The sequence below is a fragment of the Zeus faber genome (genome assembly GCF_960531495.2).
Source record: "Zeus faber genome assembly, chromosome: 17".
Taxonomy (NCBI): domain Eukaryota; kingdom Metazoa; phylum Chordata; class Actinopteri; order Zeiformes; family Zeidae; genus Zeus; species Zeus faber.
This window is the reverse complement of record NC_137204.1, coordinates 23573860-23593251: the sequence shown is the minus strand read 5'-3', so window position 1 is coordinate 23593251 and position 19392 is coordinate 23573860. Positions and strand designations below refer to the sequence as shown.

At 41.3% G+C, this 19392-nt stretch overlaps 1 protein-coding gene across 1 annotated transcript in view; it reads left to right on the top strand.

Annotated features, from left to right (window-relative positions):
• The first annotated feature begins 364 nt into the window (after positions 1-364).
• Positions 365-19392, top strand: part of sfswap (splicing factor SWAP) — a 96937-nt gene continuing 77909 nt past the window's right edge. Inside the window, exons 1-7 of the mRNA XM_080017323.1 lie at positions 365-666; positions 2743-2906; positions 9361-9492; positions 14836-14915; positions 16903-17128; positions 17457-17557; positions 19017-19167. Coding sequence (XP_079873449.1) covers positions 479-666; positions 2743-2906; positions 9361-9492; positions 14836-14915; positions 16903-17128; positions 17457-17557; positions 19017-19167 — 1042 coding nt within the window. The 5' untranslated portion in view covers positions 365-478. The remainder of the gene's footprint in view (positions 667-2742; positions 2907-9360; positions 9493-14835; positions 14916-16902; positions 17129-17456; positions 17558-19016; positions 19168-19392) is intronic.

The window sequence follows — 19392 nt, the reverse complement described above, 5'->3', positions numbered from 1 at the left end:
TTGAAAATATACAATATATAATATATATATATATATATCAATACATAAATACATTTTAACTGGAACGGTCCCCAATGCGACGACCAATGGCCAAGCTACAGTCTATGTACATTTCTATCGACTTGAATGAGCACATTCGACAAATAATACCCAGCAGGGAAACCTGCCGTGTGTTGATTGAAAAAAGGAAAAAATTATAACTACACGATAATGTCACTAAAACATTAAATGCATTTTAACCGTAAAACAATATTTCTTCGCATTTGTTTTAAAAAAATTTTTTGGACGGGCGGGCTATTTAGCGTAAACGGCGAACCCCAATCCAACACGGTGTTTACTTTAGATTCCAAAATGGCCGCCGATAGTGTGTAGGAAAGCGAGACTGGTTTTCATCGTCCTGTCTTCGCGGGGGGAGCGTGCGACACGTTTCCCGCTGCGTGCGACATTTTCTCCTTCGCCGCCGAGGACGCTTGCGGAAATGTACGCGCGCGGAGCGGGGAAGAGGGACGCGGGCGACGGCGGCGGCGGCGGCGGCGGCAAACACGCCGAGTTGCTGGTGTTCGGCTACGCCTGCAAGGTGTTCCGAGATGACCCGAAGGCTCTGTTCCACGACGATGGGAAGCACCTCATTCCGTGGATGGGGGACAAGAACATCACGATTGATAGGTCGGTTGAAAAAAAGTTAAAACAAAAAAAAAAGAGGAAAAAACGTTCTCTCGTATAACCGTCGATGTACTGTTGCCCTTAACAGGAGTCGGGCCTTGAACGATATAACTGAGAGAGAGAGAGAGAGAGAGAGAGAGAGAGAGGGGAAAAACAACAACAACGACAACGAGCATTCTTTCTTCTTTGTCCTCCACGGCTTATTCGTGTCTTTGCGGATTTAGATGAACTACGCGGGAGCTGTAGTTGAGTGCCCTGAGACACACTAATGCCAAGATGCAAACCCCTGCCGCTCATAAGCGACCTGCACACACTCAGCGTGCGGTTTTTAGGTTCACCTGTACATTCCAATGCTATCCAATGCGCCATCTCTGCCACGACTTCTACTTTTATCAGGTTTATAATGTTCAGTTGTCGTTGACATAGTCTGAAATGTGCAAATTCAGTGATATGTTTATGACTGAGATCATTGTTAAATTCAGTGTTGTACTGTACTGGACTACATTATATTGAGAGGTGTTTCTAAAATCTTCTCCCTATTGACGTACACGAGGGGGCCAGGCTGTCCAACACCTTCAACTATGACCTCGATGCTAAAACACATAAATGAATTAACGTCTCTTCTATGACCGCGTGAAAAACCCTGAACATTATAGGCAACATAAAACAATATTTTTGGCTGAGCCTGTGTATTGCATTGCAGTGGATTGTACAGGTGTACCGAATAAAGTGCACACTGAGTGTATATTTATAGATAGATGGACTTTCTTCATCCCCGGCGGGAGAGGACACTGTTACGACAGTACACACCAGAACATATAGGCCATAACAATAAAGCAATCAGATAAATTTTAGGAAAAAAGATGGATTTGGTAAAACGTGGCAAAAAGCAATAAACCTGGATAATTCGGGTGATTCCTTTAATTTTCAATTCTGAGCTTTGATATCCATCAAGGTGATCAAAGTTGGCCTCCAAGTAGACTTTGCGTCTTGGCATGTCGGCAGAATTTTCTCTGGAATGTTACCGCCCAGTCATAGATAATTTTTGGGAAATTAGGCTGTGGGACTGGGATATAATCACCTTGTTTCGGAAACCTGTCCTTCCCTTTCAAATTGGCCAGAACTTGAAGGCCTGTAAGTACAACGCGGGCATCATGTCTTGCCACGGCGATGCCCCTTAAACCAGAGCAAATTCTAACCCAACCTAATTTACTACAGATGAGGTACTGCAGATCAGGTGGTTCAGTCATATTGTGCAATTGAGAGCTTAAAATGCTTTCGGCTCTCAGAAGATATTGCTTTGGTTACTGGTGCAATATCTGAACTTACCAATATATCGCTGTTTCCATGTTTGTTCCACTGAACCCCCTTGATCTGCATTTGCCGTACTTCAGTTTTTATTTGTGCAGCCAATGTATGTGTGTCTTTATCACGTAACCCAGTTCTTTCCCCAGCAAGGTAGGCTAAGGGGTCCTGCCAGACCCCGAAATGCCAACCCCTTTGTCTCCATGAAGAAACTTCAACTGAGAGGTGCCGTAGACGAACGAACGCAGGAAAAAAGTCGTCCGTTTGGGTTCTTACGGATAGGTATTTATGTGCTCGGGTTTGTGTGAATGTAACTTTTGTTGCAGATGTAGAAGTGATGATGAGTTTTACAGGGGGAAATTGAACCCTGTAAGGTAAGAGGAGAGCCGTTTTCTTTGTTTCATTTTGTGTTGGTTCAGGTTTTTCTTTTCTTTTTATTGATTTAAAAAAAAAAAAAAATTCAATTAATGGATTAAATGAACCTTGCTAAATATCTTCTTAGCAATAATTATGACTAAGGGCAGACTTTTCAAAAGGTTTTTAGACTGCCAATATTTGAGATGAACAAAGACATTTCAAGCTTCAGTACTTTTACAGAAATGCACTCCCCCAAAACAAGCAGATGATGGGGCAACCGTAGTTGTTTTAGACCCCCCCCCCCACCCCCCACCCATAATTTATAAATGTAATTTAACGAGGTCTGTATTTCTATGAAAGTTTGTAGTTCCTTCCTTCCTTCCTTCCTTCTTTTTAACCCTTTTCTTCATCCAACAGATATGATGGACGTGGTCACTTACATGACCTCTCAGAGTATGACAGTGGGTCATGGAACACATCCTACCAGCTGTCAGAGGAAGAAGCCAGGATTGAAGCACTTTGTGATGAGGAGAGGTATTTGGCCTTGCACACCGACCTTCTAGAAGAGGAGGCCAGACAAGGTAAGAGGGCTTCGGTATTCAACCTAAGGGATACTCCAGTATTTGGGGCATTTGGATTTTTGTCTATCTTACCCAGATACAGGAAAGAAGATCCGTACCAATTTCATCCCTGTATGTCAAGTTTAGAGATGGCGATGGGGTGCATGCTAACTGTGTTAGCTCAAGGCTGCAGGGGGATAGTCAGGTAGTTTAAATTTGGAAACAACACATTTCTTGTATTACACACCTGCTTATATTAAGAATCCCAGAGCTTTATGACAGATTTTAAATACCCAGATTAAGCACTCACCTTTGAACTTTCAGTAGCGTGGAGGTAGCAAAGCTTCAGGCCTTTCAATCTTCCCCCCGTACAGAAAAGAACTCATGACCAACATTTCACGGGCCAGTTTTTTTTGTTTCCCTTAATGCTTAAAAGCTCAATGTTTTACGTCGTAATATCCACTTTTTTCTTTATGGAAAGTAGGTCTGTGTTTTATAGATTAGTCTTCAGTTGGCATGTCGGTGGCATGAAGTAACCTGCCTTAAGAGGTACTGTGGTGATGATTTGTTTTTATTGATGTATTTCCCGCCATGTTATTGTCCTATAAATTGCCATCGCTATTCCAGGGAGGATAGTGTTACTGTCCTTTATGTTAAAGCTCAATCCACTAAGAAATATGGTAGTGTAACAAATATGCTCTGTTCAATAAAGCCAAGTAAACTACTTCCAGTGGCCGCCACGTATGTCCAAGCCGTAATGTTATTCCTCATACAGAGCTGTTAAAACGTATTTACAACCTTCCTGATTGTATTGCAAATACAACAAAACACAAACAAGTCCACATTTAAATTACTTCCAAAAACTATTTTATTTTTGGAGTGGCCTAATCAAAGTCCTAATTTGAACCCAACAGAGATTCTGTGGCTTGACCTGAAAAGAACAGTTCATGCTCGAAAAAACCTACCCATGTCTCTGAATTGAAGCAGTTCAGCAAAGAATCCTGAAATTCCTCCACAGCAATGTGAAAGACTGATATCAAATTTCAACAAGTGCTTGGCTGTAGTTATTGCTTCTTAAGGTAGTGCGACTGGTTTTTAAATTTAAAGGGCTAATTCACATTGCCGATATATTGGCGTGATCACTTTTTTTCATCAAATAAATCTAATAATAATAAAAAAAAGTTGTCTTGTGTTTACTCAGATTTCTTTTGTTTAATATTTCATTTTGTCTCAATATCTGAAACCATTCAGTGTGACAAATATGCAATACCAGAGATAATCAAGAAGGCGCAAATACCTTTTCAGGGCACTATATGTACACGTAGTGTGTGTGTATATACAGTATGTGTGTGTGAATATGGACTAGATTGACCTAAAATCCCTTGATTCTGGCTGAATTATAATTTCAAGCTGTGGTTTGAGGTATGTGCATGTGTCTGTCACCAATGCAATCTACTGCAATCCTCTTGAGCTCATAAAGTAGCAGCTGTTCAAGATGATCCTTGTATCCGCCACATGCAGAACAGTATACGGTGTGCTTATCTGTGGAAAAGTGGGGAAAAACATTACATTTCACGCAGAAAATGACTAGATTTTAGTATAATTTGTATTAAAAAAAATAATAATAATTGCTCCACTTGTTTGACAGCTCCATTCTACTGAATAAATATTATACTTAGACTACAGAGGCACGAAACCTTTTTAGCTGCTTGTTACACCTGTTAATATAGGTCTCTGAGGTCACAAAAACAGGTTTTTGAAGTTGTTTGCTGAAAATACCACAAAGATTATGCATTTGAGCCACTGTGACATGCCTCCATACCACAGCGTTCCAAAACGGGCTGTTTCAGTGTGTGTAGCTTTAATTGTAAATGAGCAGCCAAGCCCCTCGTTTTGAGCCAATGGGGTTTGAGGAAATAGTTCCGGGTTCTGTAAGCCAATAGGGTTTGAGCTTTACTCTGGGATCAGTTTTATTTACTCTGTAAAATTTCTCTGAGTTCACTTTATCAATTCACTGAAATCAGTTTCTTAACAAATTTGAGGTGAGAAATAAACAATGCAGTTGCTGAGTCTTTGCTCATATTAGATCTACAGGGCCTCATTTAAAAGTTCAAACTTTGGTTGCAATGCTCCAAGCTTGTTGGAGACACGGACACGGCACCGGGTTCTTAGACGCAGGGTTTTTTTGTTTCATGTAAACGTCTAAAAATAAAATTACTAAATACATATACAATAAAAACACTCATTTTATAGGTTTTGTTTGGAGAAACGCACAGTGGTCAGATAGAGCAGATGACCATATAAAGAAATCCGTGACGAGCTGACGTCAGCTCGTGCAGAGAGTAGAAAAAACATTTGAAAACCGAGCACTCAGTGTTTTGTTCACAGTGATTACTTTGTCGTTAGTTCGCCTCATTATTTGACACTGACATCGTCTAATATGCTCATTCGACATTGTAACATTATGTATACACCGATCAGCCACAAGTCACTGAAAAATCCCTGTGAACCTTCATATGTCTTGTGGAGTCCATGCCTCAATGAGTCAGAGCTGTTTTGGCAGCACGAAGGGACCAACACAATATAAGGCGGGTTGTTTTTGTGTTGTGGCTGATTATAGCTGAAAGTAAGGAAAAGCATAATAGGTCCCGTTTAAAATATAAATGTTCTTCCCTGACAGTCAGTGGTTGAATGAATGATGTTTACTTGTGTTGTGGAACTGTTGACATTGTTATTTCATGACAGAGTTCTCTAACTGTCAGTGTTTGTCCGCATATAGAAAACTCTGCTGTTTGGCACATTGGTGTACTGGATCCAATGTTCGAGTTCAAATTAGTTCAAATTATTCAATGTCTATGCTTTATCAACGGTTTGGCGTAGATATTATGTCATGTTATCCAACATTTTCCCTAACTAAAATGAGTCTTCCCTTACTATTATACAATCAAGGCAGCGGTGTCCAAACTTGTTTCACTGAGGGCCACATAAAGAAAAATATGCAAAGGGATGGGTCACTCATAAGCGGTGAGGTATATAGCCTCATCTCTAGTGTATTAAAGTTAGCAAAATCAATTAAATGTAGGTAAATTATGCTTGATAATGGAATATGTTTAAAGGCAAAAAAACAGCCTACATCACAGCTTTCCATTAATGAATATTAATTTGTTTTGTTACAAAAATGGTTGGCAGCACATTCTCAAAACAGCAGCCTCAGATTGCTTCTTAGTCAGGATAGTGATCCCATTCACAGCCCTGTATAAAGGGGGGAAAAATAAGGGGAAAAGGGAAATATTTCAAGCTTGTTATGCAAATAAGTTATTGGGCTTGTTAACGCATCAACTAACATTTGTTAGAAAATGTTATCAACTTTAATTGACTGAATTTATTAAGTTAGGCTTATTAACACATGAAAACTGTAATATATTTTTAACTCACCTATAATGGGAACAGCGTTGCCTTCTGTGGGAGCAGTGATGCTGTGCTTTGGACTGAAGGATGGCTGGCAGGTCAGGAGTAAGTTTGGTGGTTGAGATACGAAGGACATCACAGAGATGGCTGTCAGTCATTTTGGTTTTCTATCTGCTTTTGTTCAGCGTTAACAGAGGAAATGTTTGCTCACATATGTTTGTTGAGCCGAACAGGCTCATTATTTTTGCGTGGCGTCTCATCAGAGGAAACTTCCAAGCTCCGGTAGAAGTCGGGTAGGGAGAGAAGCTGATGTTGATTCTTCAGAGAATTATCACACTGCATTTTGATAAGTTCTAATTGAAGACTCTCTTTCACTTTTTCTGCATCCATCAGGAAGGGAGTCAAAGAGCTTGATTTCTTTCTCAATGATAGAAAAATCTCAGAAGCGCTGACTGAATTCTGTCATGAGAGATGTGATCACAGACACATTTCCCCTTTTTAGTAGAAAGCTTGACCTTTGGAAAAGCAAATTTGATTTCGGAAAGCGTGGGGAAATGTGCAACATTGAAGTTACATAGTTGTGTCTCAAAGAGACAGAGCCTTCACAGGATGCTTTCATGTGTGCATAAAGTTGTGGTGCAAGCTGGTCTTTGCCTTGTAGGCTCTTGTTCAGTGTGTTAAGATAAGATCAACTAAAAAAGCCAGGTCTGCCAACAATAGAGGGTCACTCAGCTCATGAAGAGGTCGGTCCTTCCCTTTCAAAGACTGGTCGATTTCTGATCTTAGGGAATAAAACCGCTGGAGCACGGAGCCGTGACTTAGCCAGTGCACATCAGAATGGGAGAGTAAGTCTCCGTACTCAGCATCGACATCAGATAGGAAAGCTTGAAATTCTCTGTGGTAGAGCCCCCGTGCTAGAGTTATGTTGACAGTTTTCACAACAGTGTTCATCACATCCCCAGGCTGGACTGTCTTGGCACAGAGGGCTTCTTGGTCGATGATACAGTGCATTTTAACAGCCTCATCTCCACTCGCTTGCACCTTGGCGCACACCATAGAGGCCATTCCTTTGCGCTCGCCTGTCATTGCTAGAGCCCTATCTGTTGTAACGCCACACATCTTGTCCCAGTCAAGTCCCATCTTGTCAATTGCCTCTGACACAGCTTCAAAAATGTCCGTACTCATTGTGTCCTTTAGACTCCTAAGATCAAGCAGCTCCTCCGTAATGCAAAAAGTATCGTCAACACCCCGTGGAAATATTAGCATCTGTGCGGTCATCACATGACATCAATTGAGTCAAAATCGAAAGCACAAGCTTCATCTGAGACTTGATGTTTTAAGTTAACTGGCAAGTCTTCAATTCGCAGCACAACTGTGTTTCTTGACATGCTAACGTTGTTGAATTCTCATTCTTTGATGGCTCTTGTTTTGTGAAGAAGATGCCTTGTTGAAGACAGTAGCTCCACCTAGTGTTAAAACTAGGAAGTACAATACAGTCAAGCGCAAGTTTCATGTATGGGCCATACATATTCCATTATATTTTTAGAATTTGCTGCGGGCCAATTAAAAATCGACCACAGGCCGCAGTTGGGCCGCTGTTGGCCTGTGGGCTGTAGTTTGGACACCCCTGGATGAAGGCCACCATTTTTTGTCGTCGCCCAGGGTTATCAACACATGTCAGTTGAGTATGAAAACACAGTATCCTGTGCGAAGGAACTGAGACATACTATCTTCCCAATAAGTGTGGAAAGCTGTATGTAAGAGATTTTCTATATTTTGTACAATGCAGCATGACGTCTCAAGAACAGCAACATCATCTTGTCCACTTTCAATGTGGCGATCCTCTATAAGAATCGGTCTTGATCTAAGCGCTTCTACTTCTATGGAAACGACTCTTGAGTCATCTTGGGTCCCGGTCATTGTATATTACAATGACAAAGCACCATGCCAAACTGCGGACTTAAATGACTGTAATCGAATTACGAAGCCACAGTTTTAGGTGAAATATTCTGTGTAATGTCCAAACGGACAGGTCTAAATGAGCCGGATGATGATTTGTGCTCTTACTACCACCGCTGCTGCTGCTGCTGCCACTAGCAGTGCACATTCCCACGCACACATATTCTACGTCCATCCCACAGGCTGCTTTGCCCTTGAATTCTGAGGCTCGACCGCATTCACTCAAGCTATTACCCATCTGTCTAGTGAAGGGACATCAGAGAAATATTAACAATATTGATGGTGTGAGGGAGAATTTTGTCCTTGCCTCTTTAATAATGATATAGTTTGTGATGAATTTATGTAGAAAATGGGGTGTTTGGGATAAAAGACTGATTGTTTTTTTTTTTTTTACTGTCCTTTCCATAAATTAGTGTGCATGAACACACCAATGATACTTACAAACATATAAATATACCCAAAGAATGCACTGCGAAAATATTTTCTTTTTTTTTTCAAAAACATACGAAAAGTATTGTCAAAGTTATGACAATGCTGATAAGAGTTGCACATTTTTTACCCTTGCCTCTTAAATATTGAGTCATGTGCATAAAATTACAGCAAATGACAGATTAGCAATGAAACGCCTGCTGCTCATGCTGTCCCAGCAATGTACTGTAAGAAGGATGAGAAGCAGGTCAGAAAACGCCAAGAAATGGTAATTTCTAAAAAATACAAAATACCAAGGCCTACACTGGACAAAATATCCAGCACTAAATCACAATTGAGATATAAAGTGAAAAATTAACGGTTTAATTAAAAAATAGTGGAATAAGTGTCATTAATAGGAAGCATTTTTCAATGTCCAATATAATGTTGGATAAATTTCCGACATGACGGTGACAAATGACCAAAAAAGCTAATTAAAATGGTGATTATAATCATTTGTCTGACAGTTAATCGACAAATAATTTATAATTCACCATACTGTAAAATAATGTTAATGGTTTGTTAGATTTAGCAGGAAATCTTACCCGGTGAGAAGGTTTTTTTTTTTTTTTTTTTTTTTTTTGGAGAAATGTGTGCAGGCTACATATTTGAATGTGTTGTGTGATCATGTGACCTGCAGAGGAGGAGTACAAGCGTCTGAGCGAGGCCCTGGCCGATGAGGGTACTTACAATGCTGTGGCATTTAAATACAGCGCCGACTACTACGACCCGTCGCAGCCTACTGAGGAGGAGGATGCCAACAGGGAGCGCGGTGAGCACACACATACATACATACATACATACATACATACATACATACATACATACATAATGAGAAATGATTAATTCACACACACACTGGCAAACTCACACAGTCGGACACACATGCACTCCAACAAACACAGTTTTACACTTGGTGCATAAATACACAAAGGAACACAGACTTTCTATGAGTTGAGCATTCGTGTACATACATTGTGTGCAAAATAAATGTTACTGAATTTACCTCCCTGTTTAATTACGTTTTTTGAAAAATATTGCAATCGTATATTAATTTAACGCTCTGAGAATTGACTCGTGACCCTCTGTGCCCAGAACTGCCCCTACGTGGCGTTGTGACCCCAAGGTTTAGAATGTCTCCTAAGTTTCCTCTATTTTACTATTTGAAGTGATCCGTCCTGATAGAGCCACATAGTGCGCCGAGGAAGGGAAACATTGAAATCAGCAGTAAAGCTGCACTTTTTTTTTTCTATAAAAATTTTAATGGCCTTATTTTTCAATCCACATGAGTTTCCAGCAGAATGTGAGAGGTTTCAGATATTATTGATCAGCTGTGTGTGGCTGCTACCACCCACAGGCGGTGTGGACAGCCTCCGACCTGCCCTGAAGAGGTAGTAAAAAGGACATTTATGTGAATTCTTCATGCATTCCCCCACATCACCGCTGCCAGTGCAGCAGAAAGACCTGCATGTCAGCCTCGGCGTAGAGGCTGTGATTAATTCTTTAGCATAGTAGGCTCCTCCGTGTTGCACGAACCATTGTTTGAAGCCCCAAACTTCTTGGTTCACCTTTCTGATTGCACTAGTAGCTATCGAAAGGATCCGGCATCCAGTCTGGGTGTTATCCCCGCACCAATAGGCACCTGCTGTTTATACCAACACACATGCACTCCTCCCTTCTTCTGTTTACATGTACTGGCACACAGACACTCCCATTACAACACAAAGGCCTGGAGCTTATTTTTCTTGGTTCCCAGATTGAACTGTCTGCATCTTTTCTCAGATCATATATTTGGTTAATCATATATCACCACCTAATAGGTTTTTGTCATCATGAATTATTCAAGGAAACCCTCCTTCCTTTCTTGTATTTCTGAGTATTTATATACAGCGATCAGGCACAACATTAAAACCACTGACTGATGACATGGATAACATTAATCATCCATTGGCACCTGTCAAGGGGTGGGATATATTAAGCAGCATGTGAACAGTTAGTTCTTGAAGTTGATGTGTTGGATGCAGGAAGCGCAAGGATCTGGGCGAGTTTGACAAGGGCCAAATTGTGATGGCGAAATGGCTGAGTCAGAGCATTTCCAAAACGGCAGGTCTTGTGGGGTGTTCCCAGTATGCAGTGGTTAGTAGCTACCAAAAGTGGTCCAAGGAAGGACAACTGTTGAACCGGCAGAAGGGTCATGGACGTTCAAGGCTCATTGATGCACGTGAGGAGCAAAGTCTAGCACGTCTGGTCCGATCCCACAGAAGAGCTACTGTAGCACAAATTGCTGAAAATTGCTCCCTTTTGGACAGGTTGCGCTTGTAAACAGACACGAAGCAGCCACAGAGTGCAGCGTCAAGAACTCTCAGGAGAAACAGAAAGAGGATGTGTCGTTGACAACAGGGACACAAACATCCATAGTTTGCATTTTTTTTAATATATTTAAGTTCCGACCCAAAGCAGACGGTAAATATTTATTGTATAAAATATGTCGACATGATGTCCCGACGAACACGGACAACACCACAAACTTTGTTTATTTAGACCTACTTGCCATATTTATTGTTTTTAATTTGATTACAATTTTATTTTAGTGAAATGTTAATTAAAGTAGCTGCGCTTGTTACTTATTGTTCCCGAACAGAAATTATTTGATTTCAAGTAGTAATATTCATAATATTTATGTATTTATTTTTAAATTGCTTAACTGACGGGACTTATTTTATTTTGAATATTCAATATAAACTATTATACATCTATATGGCTTTATGATGTAATTCTCTATATAGACTGCTGATCAATTGTTTTAAGCTCAATAAACACAGATAATATTTGACCGGAATCTCTCCCTGGCACCAATTTTTTCTAACGGAAAGTCTGGTTCTGACACCTTTCTATCATAGCCAGCCTTCAATTTTCAGCAATTTGTGCTACAATAGCTCCTCTGTGGAATTGGACCAGACGGGCTAGACTTCTCTCCCCAGGCACATCAATGAGCCAATAGGCACTTGTCGCTGATTCACCACTTGTCCTTCCTTGGTGCACTTTTGGTAGGTGCTAACCACCGCATGCCGGGAACACCCCACAAGTTCTGCCGTTTTGGAGATGCTATGACCCAGTCGTCTAGCCATACATGTGTAGTCAACACATGTATGGTGAAAGAAGAGAGGGTTAATAACTTTTAGTCGCTAAAAGTTGCAATTGTGGCGGTAGCCGACGGGGGAATACGTTTTACGAGTTTGCCTTTAATGCACCACTCTCTGCTTGGAGCGCTGGAGAGCTAGAACACTCAGAGCGGAGCATTTGTCCCGAGAAGCGATCTGCTACAGAGCAGTCGGAAATGGAATATATTGAATACAGATGCCTGGTATTAAACGGGCCCCAGGGCTAAATTATTAAAGACCATAGTATCGATAAGCTCTGACGTTACCGGTAATGTTAAAAGTATTGGGGAGATAAAGGAAATGTATTTTCTATTTACTTAGGCTATATAACCAGTTTCTAACTTGCAATAAGATTAAGATACTCGTCTCAGAAACGTTTTTGCTTTATCACAAGAGATTCTCTCTCTCTCTCTCTCTCTCTCTCTCTCTCTCTCTCTCTCTCTCTCTCTCTCTCTCTCTCTCTCTCTCTCTCTCTCTCTCTCTCTCTCTCTCCTCTCTCTCTCTCTCTCTCTCTCTCTCTCTCTCTCTCTCTCTCTCTCTCTCTCTCTCTTCTCTCTCTCTCTCTCTCTCTCTCCTCTCTCTCTCTCATATATATATTGCCAAAGAGGCAAGGAGTGGGAGAGAGGTGGGCGGTCCGGGGCTGGCTCCCTCTGCCTGGCTCTGACACACGTACATGGAGACCCTGCTCTGAGTGACAATGGCACGGCGAGCGCCGATTGCGTCCTGATGGCCCCATCTCCACCCACAGTCATACACACACCGACACAGTGTGTTTGTTCTCTGTTTAAAATTTAAAACGTCTTGATCAATAAGCAATAAGCATTGATCAAAGTCACGATCAATAAGCAAATCCAACAGCAGCTCAATGTAGACTCATAAAAAACACATTTAAATTGATGACACTCTTTACAAAAACATTTCTCTGGAGTTTTATCCCGTGTTTTTATGGAAAAGGCTGCGCAGTTGAAAGAAACAGTAGACCTCACGCAAAAATAGAGAAAAATGCAGAAATGGATAAACATGGGTTTTTATCGGAAGCGTGCACTTCCCGCACACCGTGCCCGCGCGTCCGATGGCCTTCCACCGGGCGGGGAACAGCTCTCGACGTTGCTCTCTGCGATCAGGGCTCACGGAGAGCCGTGTTTGCGTCCGTTTCCAAATCACATATATACAGGATTGCCCTTATTTATAATTGCTCATTGAAATGTTATCCCTGTGCATTTTGTAAGCTTCTGTCTGTTTTATCCTGTAATTGTAATGCACGCTGACCGACAAAAAAACCCCCGAAAACAAACGACTGTGCAACTTGAAGAATGTCAGTCGACTGACGTGTTTCCGGCTGATGATTCGTATTATCTGCTTTCAGGGGGCTGCCCTAAAAAATATTTCAATCTTATAAAATTCCAGGAATTCTTTACTCATTGTTTCTCACGTAGTTAAGCTACGTATAAATGAATCTAGGAATATGTACAAACTTATAAATAAAACCAAACCTATTTTAACCCAGAACGTTTTGTCAAGCGCCTATGCATCATCGGGCGAAGGTGAAATGTAATTCATCGGAATCAAAGGGAAGCGGGGTCGATAAGTCTCTTCCTCGTCCATGTGTCGGCCTCTTGTCGCGGCTCTGTCGGGCCAGGCTGCTAAGCTGCTCTTCACCTGGCAGCCACCATCCACAGCATCCTGCCGTCAGCGGGAGAATTAACTGGGTACCTGCAGCTTAAATAATTGATGCGGAGAGACTGCTGCCAGTACTTAGTCCCAAGCAAGTACTTAGCCCCAGCCTGATGTAGAGCTCCCAGAGTTATTTGTGCTTTGTGAGCCGTACAAGCAGCACGATTGGTGCACTGTACATGCGGTTCCTTCACATGTCCGAAGAATTATTTACGACTAATTCAGTGTCATAATACTATATATAACACGGTATAATGGTCTGGAGATTGTCCAGCGCAGTACAAATCACTCATCCCCAAAGAGTGTGCTGTTAAAGTGACGTGTAGGAAATACATACTGTCTGTAGGTCACGGTGCTCAACGGTGATTCATGTTTAGACGTGAAAGGTTTAGTGGTGTTTTATTTTTTAGGATGGGGATAGAGTGGGAGTGTTGAAATTACAGTAAAGATGCTGGCGGACCGCGCCTCCACCGTCGGCGAGGCAGGCTTTAGGGAGAGCCCTCGGTGGGTTCAGTGTCGCATCAGCAGCCGGGGCACACCTCGGGCTACGTGTGCCGGAGTCAATCAGCACAAACAACTGCATCCACTCAGTGTGACAAGGCGGAGGAAGGGAGGAGGCTTTGGTCTGTGGCGGACACGTCTTGGACACCAGTGCAGTATGCCTCCTGCTGGGAAACAGAATAAAATGTCCACCCGGTGTTCAGGTGACCTTGGCGATGCTTACTTTGAGCGAGGCTGAAAGTTTGGGATGTATCATTTGTTTGTGTCGCTTTTCTTTTTTGTTTTTGTCCAGGTTTGACTTTTTTTTGTCCCTTAACAGGGATGCATGTACTTTGACAAAAATATCAGATCTTTAAAACAAACAAAGGATATACATTAATAAATATATGGATCCTTCCTGAAGTGACTCACTAAAACAAATGACTGAACATAAATAAGTAAATATATTAATTTATATATGAATTATATAAATAAATATATTTATATAAATATATTTCTTTATATATATTATATACTGTATATTCTTTTAAATTTGATCGAATCTTAAATGTATTTTCTTGCAAACAAACGTGACAGTCTACCACATCTTTAAAAGCAAGATAAACCACATGAATGAAACTTTGAACCTTAGTCTCTTTCTACATCCGACCTTGATCCCAGATGTGAGCCAACAAGAGAAGGATCTGATAGCTGATGTGTGTTATGAGTGACTGCAGAGTTTCTCTTATACGCCTCTTTTCTCCTCATTCCTTTTCCTTTGTTGTCCGTCTAACCCACAGCAGAGGAAGCGGAGCAGGAAGAATGCGAGGAACCATTTGTTGCGCCTCCAGGCCTGACCATTCCCCCAGACGTGGAGCTGGTGAGTGTTCCCTGCATATGCATCCGCATTTCTGGCCAAAAAGGTGCACAGCAGGTCAAAATATATAGTAGTTTGATCTGCGTTTGTCAAAAAAAGGATATTTATATATGTAATGAACTAAAATATACTGTACACCGAGAGGAGTTGTACAAAACAACATTTATAGTCACATTAAAATGTCACATTGGACGTTTTAGTCGTGACGCAGTTCAAAACAGACCACTCCTTAAGCGCGGCAGGATTTGAACCCAACCAGAAATTCAGTAAAATTGTGAGGGAGGGAGGGCACACGCACAAGAAGAATGTTTGGCACACAGTCAGAAATGGTGTGGTTCACCAGCCGCTGTGTTTGGACTTATTTCGTAATTGTATGACTGCTATTCACTTTTGTTATTATGCCGTTAAGTTGTTTTTTTTTCCCCAGACATTTTGATTTCAATCGTCATCCTTTGTCTGGATCAGAAACTCATAGAACCTGGCAGTTATTAATTGGCCAGGACCCCCTGCCTTCATTGTTGTTTAATTTGGTGTTGTTAGCCTTGCATCAGACAACCTTCCCCTGAGACAAAATTGGAACCGATACATTCTCTGACTATGTCATCCTCTTTCATCTGCCAGTTTCTTATGCATGAGATGAGACCGTCTTTTATCTCTACATGGTCCAGGGTGTGTATTTTATATACGATGCTGCCCGGCGACGATGGCACAAACACCCTCATGCATACACATGATGCCGAACATGGCCTCGCCGAATGAATAGATCTGAAGAAGAATCTTCATACACATGCACCCAACACACACACACACACACACACACGCTGCAAATGGTGGCCGGTGAAACTTGTTCTCTGCGCTCCAGGTGGGAATCGAACCCAGGACCTTGTTGCTGTGAGGCAAGATTGCAAGCACTGTGCCATCATCATTGGTTAGTTAGTAAGTTGGATAGTTAGTTAGTTAGACTAATCCTTCTGGTTTTTCGTCCCTGAGGATTGGTTGGAGAATCCACCAGAGCTCTTCTATCTCCTAGTTTAAGGTGAAAACAAACTGAGCAAAAAGGTTTTGGGGAGCCATAGGTTTCCTTCCAGCTGATACAATCTTCAAACTGCTTGCAGCCAAATGATTATTTGTTTTGGCCTCGACTGGTCTTTTTGTAGGCCCCTGCCACTGGCAAAAGAGTGTGAAACGGTATAGCCCAATCACTTGCAAGGGTAAACATTGGTGTGTGTGTGTGTGTGTGTGTGTGTGTGTGTGTGCGTGTGCGTGCGCGTGCGAGATCACAATTTCATGAGGACACACGATGTCCTCCTTTTTTTTTTTTTTTTTTTTTTCCCTCCCTAAAGGCCCCCTATTTTTGGAGCTGCTTGTAGTCTCAAGCCTCTCGGCTGTTAGTGTTGGACACCCTGCGTTAGGGAAAGCAGCGTCTGTAAATGTGTCGTGGATCATTTCTTGTTCCACTGAATTCTGGTCCCTATGTATTTCATAAGTCAACGTCGTTGCCCCAGTGCTTTGCGTTAGTATTTTTGAGGTCATGAGGGAATCTTTGTGTCCTTACTAAGATAAGTATTCATTTTGGCCTCGTGTCTTAATTTGGATTTATGTCCCGTCGTTCTGTCGAGTTCACCGACGTATTCACTTTATTTACGCTACAATGAAATTTTAAAATATTCTCTAAGCATTTGTGTAGATTCTGAAGTGTCTTCTCTGCAGAAGCTTCAACACTTCGAACGTCAGACTTAGCTTTGTTTGGTCAAAATAATTTTGATGTGTTTTCATGCTTGAAAAATATTAGGACGCCTGTGACCGCTAAAGTCACAGGGGCACATATTGTGTAGCCTGAACTAGGTGTTGTAAAGATAGATTAATGGATTCATCCGTTCTCTTAACTCACTTCCCCTGGTGTAACATATAGACGGATATATTAAGATGCTTTTAATGTTGTCATAAAAGAGAAAAAAAAAAAAAAAGTCAACGCTGTTGTGTTCTCCAGCCGGCGACCACCAAGACCCACGCCATCATCGAAAGGACAGCCAACTTTGTGTGCCAGCAGGGGGCCCAGTTTGAAATAGTGCTGAAGGCCAAGCAGTCGGGAAACTCCCAGTTTGATTTCCTGCGTTTCGACCATTACCTGAACCCTTACTACAAACACATCCTGCGGATGATGAAGGAAGGTCGATACAACCCCACCCCCGACAGCAAGCAGGAGCCGTCGCAGGGTAAGTCCACCCGGGTGTGGAGCTTAATATGAGTTCACTTCTGATCGGGCTCTGATCGAATTCCTTCCACGCAAGTAATAATGCAATACTAATAAAATATCAGTATAGTAACATTAATATAGTAGTCATTTTATACATTTGTAGGGAATGTTTATCTATACAGTGGTTTGTGACTGTGGCAAATTTCGTAATCTAAATGTAATATACGTTTAGTAAGAATACTATAATGATCGTCAGAAAACATTGAAATAAAATGATCCCGCATTTGTTTATAAATCGCGTTTCTACATATTTTGTAAATAAATACTGGTTTCTTCCCCTCCCGTAGAATCGCAGTCCGACGACTCGGATGACGACGGGGACGGTAACTACCTCCATCCCAGCCTCTTCGCCCCGAAAAAGAGCTCCCACCTGGAAGAGCTGATGAAGGTGCTCTCAGCAGAGTGTCACCTCTCGCACACACTTTCTTGATGCATATCATTTTCAATAAGGCCGCTCGTACGCCACCCGCGGTCCCTGGAAAACCGTGTCTTCGTGGAGCCCTCGTTTCTGCAGAGTTTGCGCATGTGTGGTTTGCGAGTATTGTTACGGAACAGACCGGGCGGTGTCTCCTTCCTATTACTAAAAATCTATTATTTCTGTATTCCGTCTCGGCGCCTCGATCCAATTACCACTCCCACCTGTCCTGCCAGGAGAGGCATTTATCTTGGCCAGAATTGCGGGAATAGAAACCTGGAGTCCTTGTAGAGAAATATAATCAGCTCCATTTACCACCAAATTGTGTATTTCCAATCCGTGGAGGCTTTTTCTCTTCAAGCCCAGCCACACACACGCACACACACTCTCTCCGTTACTGATTCGCGGTGCATCTTTTATCTGGTCCAGCTCCTCGTAATTGTAACCGGGAACCTTCTTTTGTGGAGCACTCTGGAAAATTTGTTGGGTTTTGCTTGCTGTGTTATTGCTCTCAAAGTCTCTCTTTCATCGTTTTGATTTCATGGCGTCTGATTTTAACATCCTGAAAACCCTATTTCCGCTTAACGGTTTCGTATTATTGGTTTAGTAACCCTATTTCAGGTTAATTGGTTTAGTTTCAAACTTTTTTTATTTTATATATATATATATATATATATATATATATATATATATTGTTTTTCATTGACTACATTTTAGTGAGAAAGTTAATCGTGCACACAGATGCTAAGATGTCCATAGCTTTTATACTCAAGCCCTGAGAGCAATGCTTCTACCTGAGATATATTAACATGAATAGGGTTCAAATCTCGGCTGGGGCAAAAAAAAACAAAAAAATATATACTCCGATAAAGTGAAATTCTATCTTTTAATTTTCTGAATTTAATTGTAATATCTCTGCTTTGTTTGGAAGTTATGCAACCATATTCCATTTTCGATAAAACATCACCAGTCACAAATGAAATGTTCATTATTCTGAATTGGGCTGAATTTGTTCTGTGAAATATTTTTGTAAAGGGTTAGGGTTAGGGTTAGGCCTCAGATGGTGTACTGAAAGGCTTGTACCAAATCTCACCATGAGCCATCTCATCAATATCCCATTGAATATAGAACCCAATCGTGACCCTTTTTGTACGGAGTTGTGACTTAGCTTAGCTCAAATAATTAACTATTAATATAATGGCCAACGCAAATGGTCCAATGGAAAATAGGCTTTCTTAAGCCGTCTGCATTATGTTAAATATTTTGTATTGAGTTTTTTTTTTATCATAACTGTCCAGAGTATTTAAAAACACACATTATGATTCCAATTCCCTAAAATTCTGTGGTTCATTTGACAAGTTCAGAATTAAAAAGGTAATATTTTATTTTGAAAAATGACGTGCGTGTGTGTTAAAATTTTATATTTTTGCAGCCTCTACAGGTAATGGACCCTGACCACCCACTGGCTGCACTTATACGAAAAGCAAAACAAGAAAGGAATGGGACTGCTGCCATGGTTACCAACCCAGATGAAGTGATGGAGGCGACACAGTCCAGCACATCAGCACAGTATACGTCGGATCGTGAGTAAACTTTGTTTGTCTTTCTTTTCTTTTTCTGTCGGCGAAAGGACTGAACAGCTCTGAAATGCACTATAAAGAGGACATTCATATTAGCCTTGAAAGGAGCTTAATTCATCTCACTACTGTTCCAGTCCGATTTGTTTTGGTCTTCCTTTTGTTTGTTTTTTCGTTTCCCCCTTGGATATGCTCTGTAGTTCTTGTTTGTCTACTACCAAGCACTGTTTT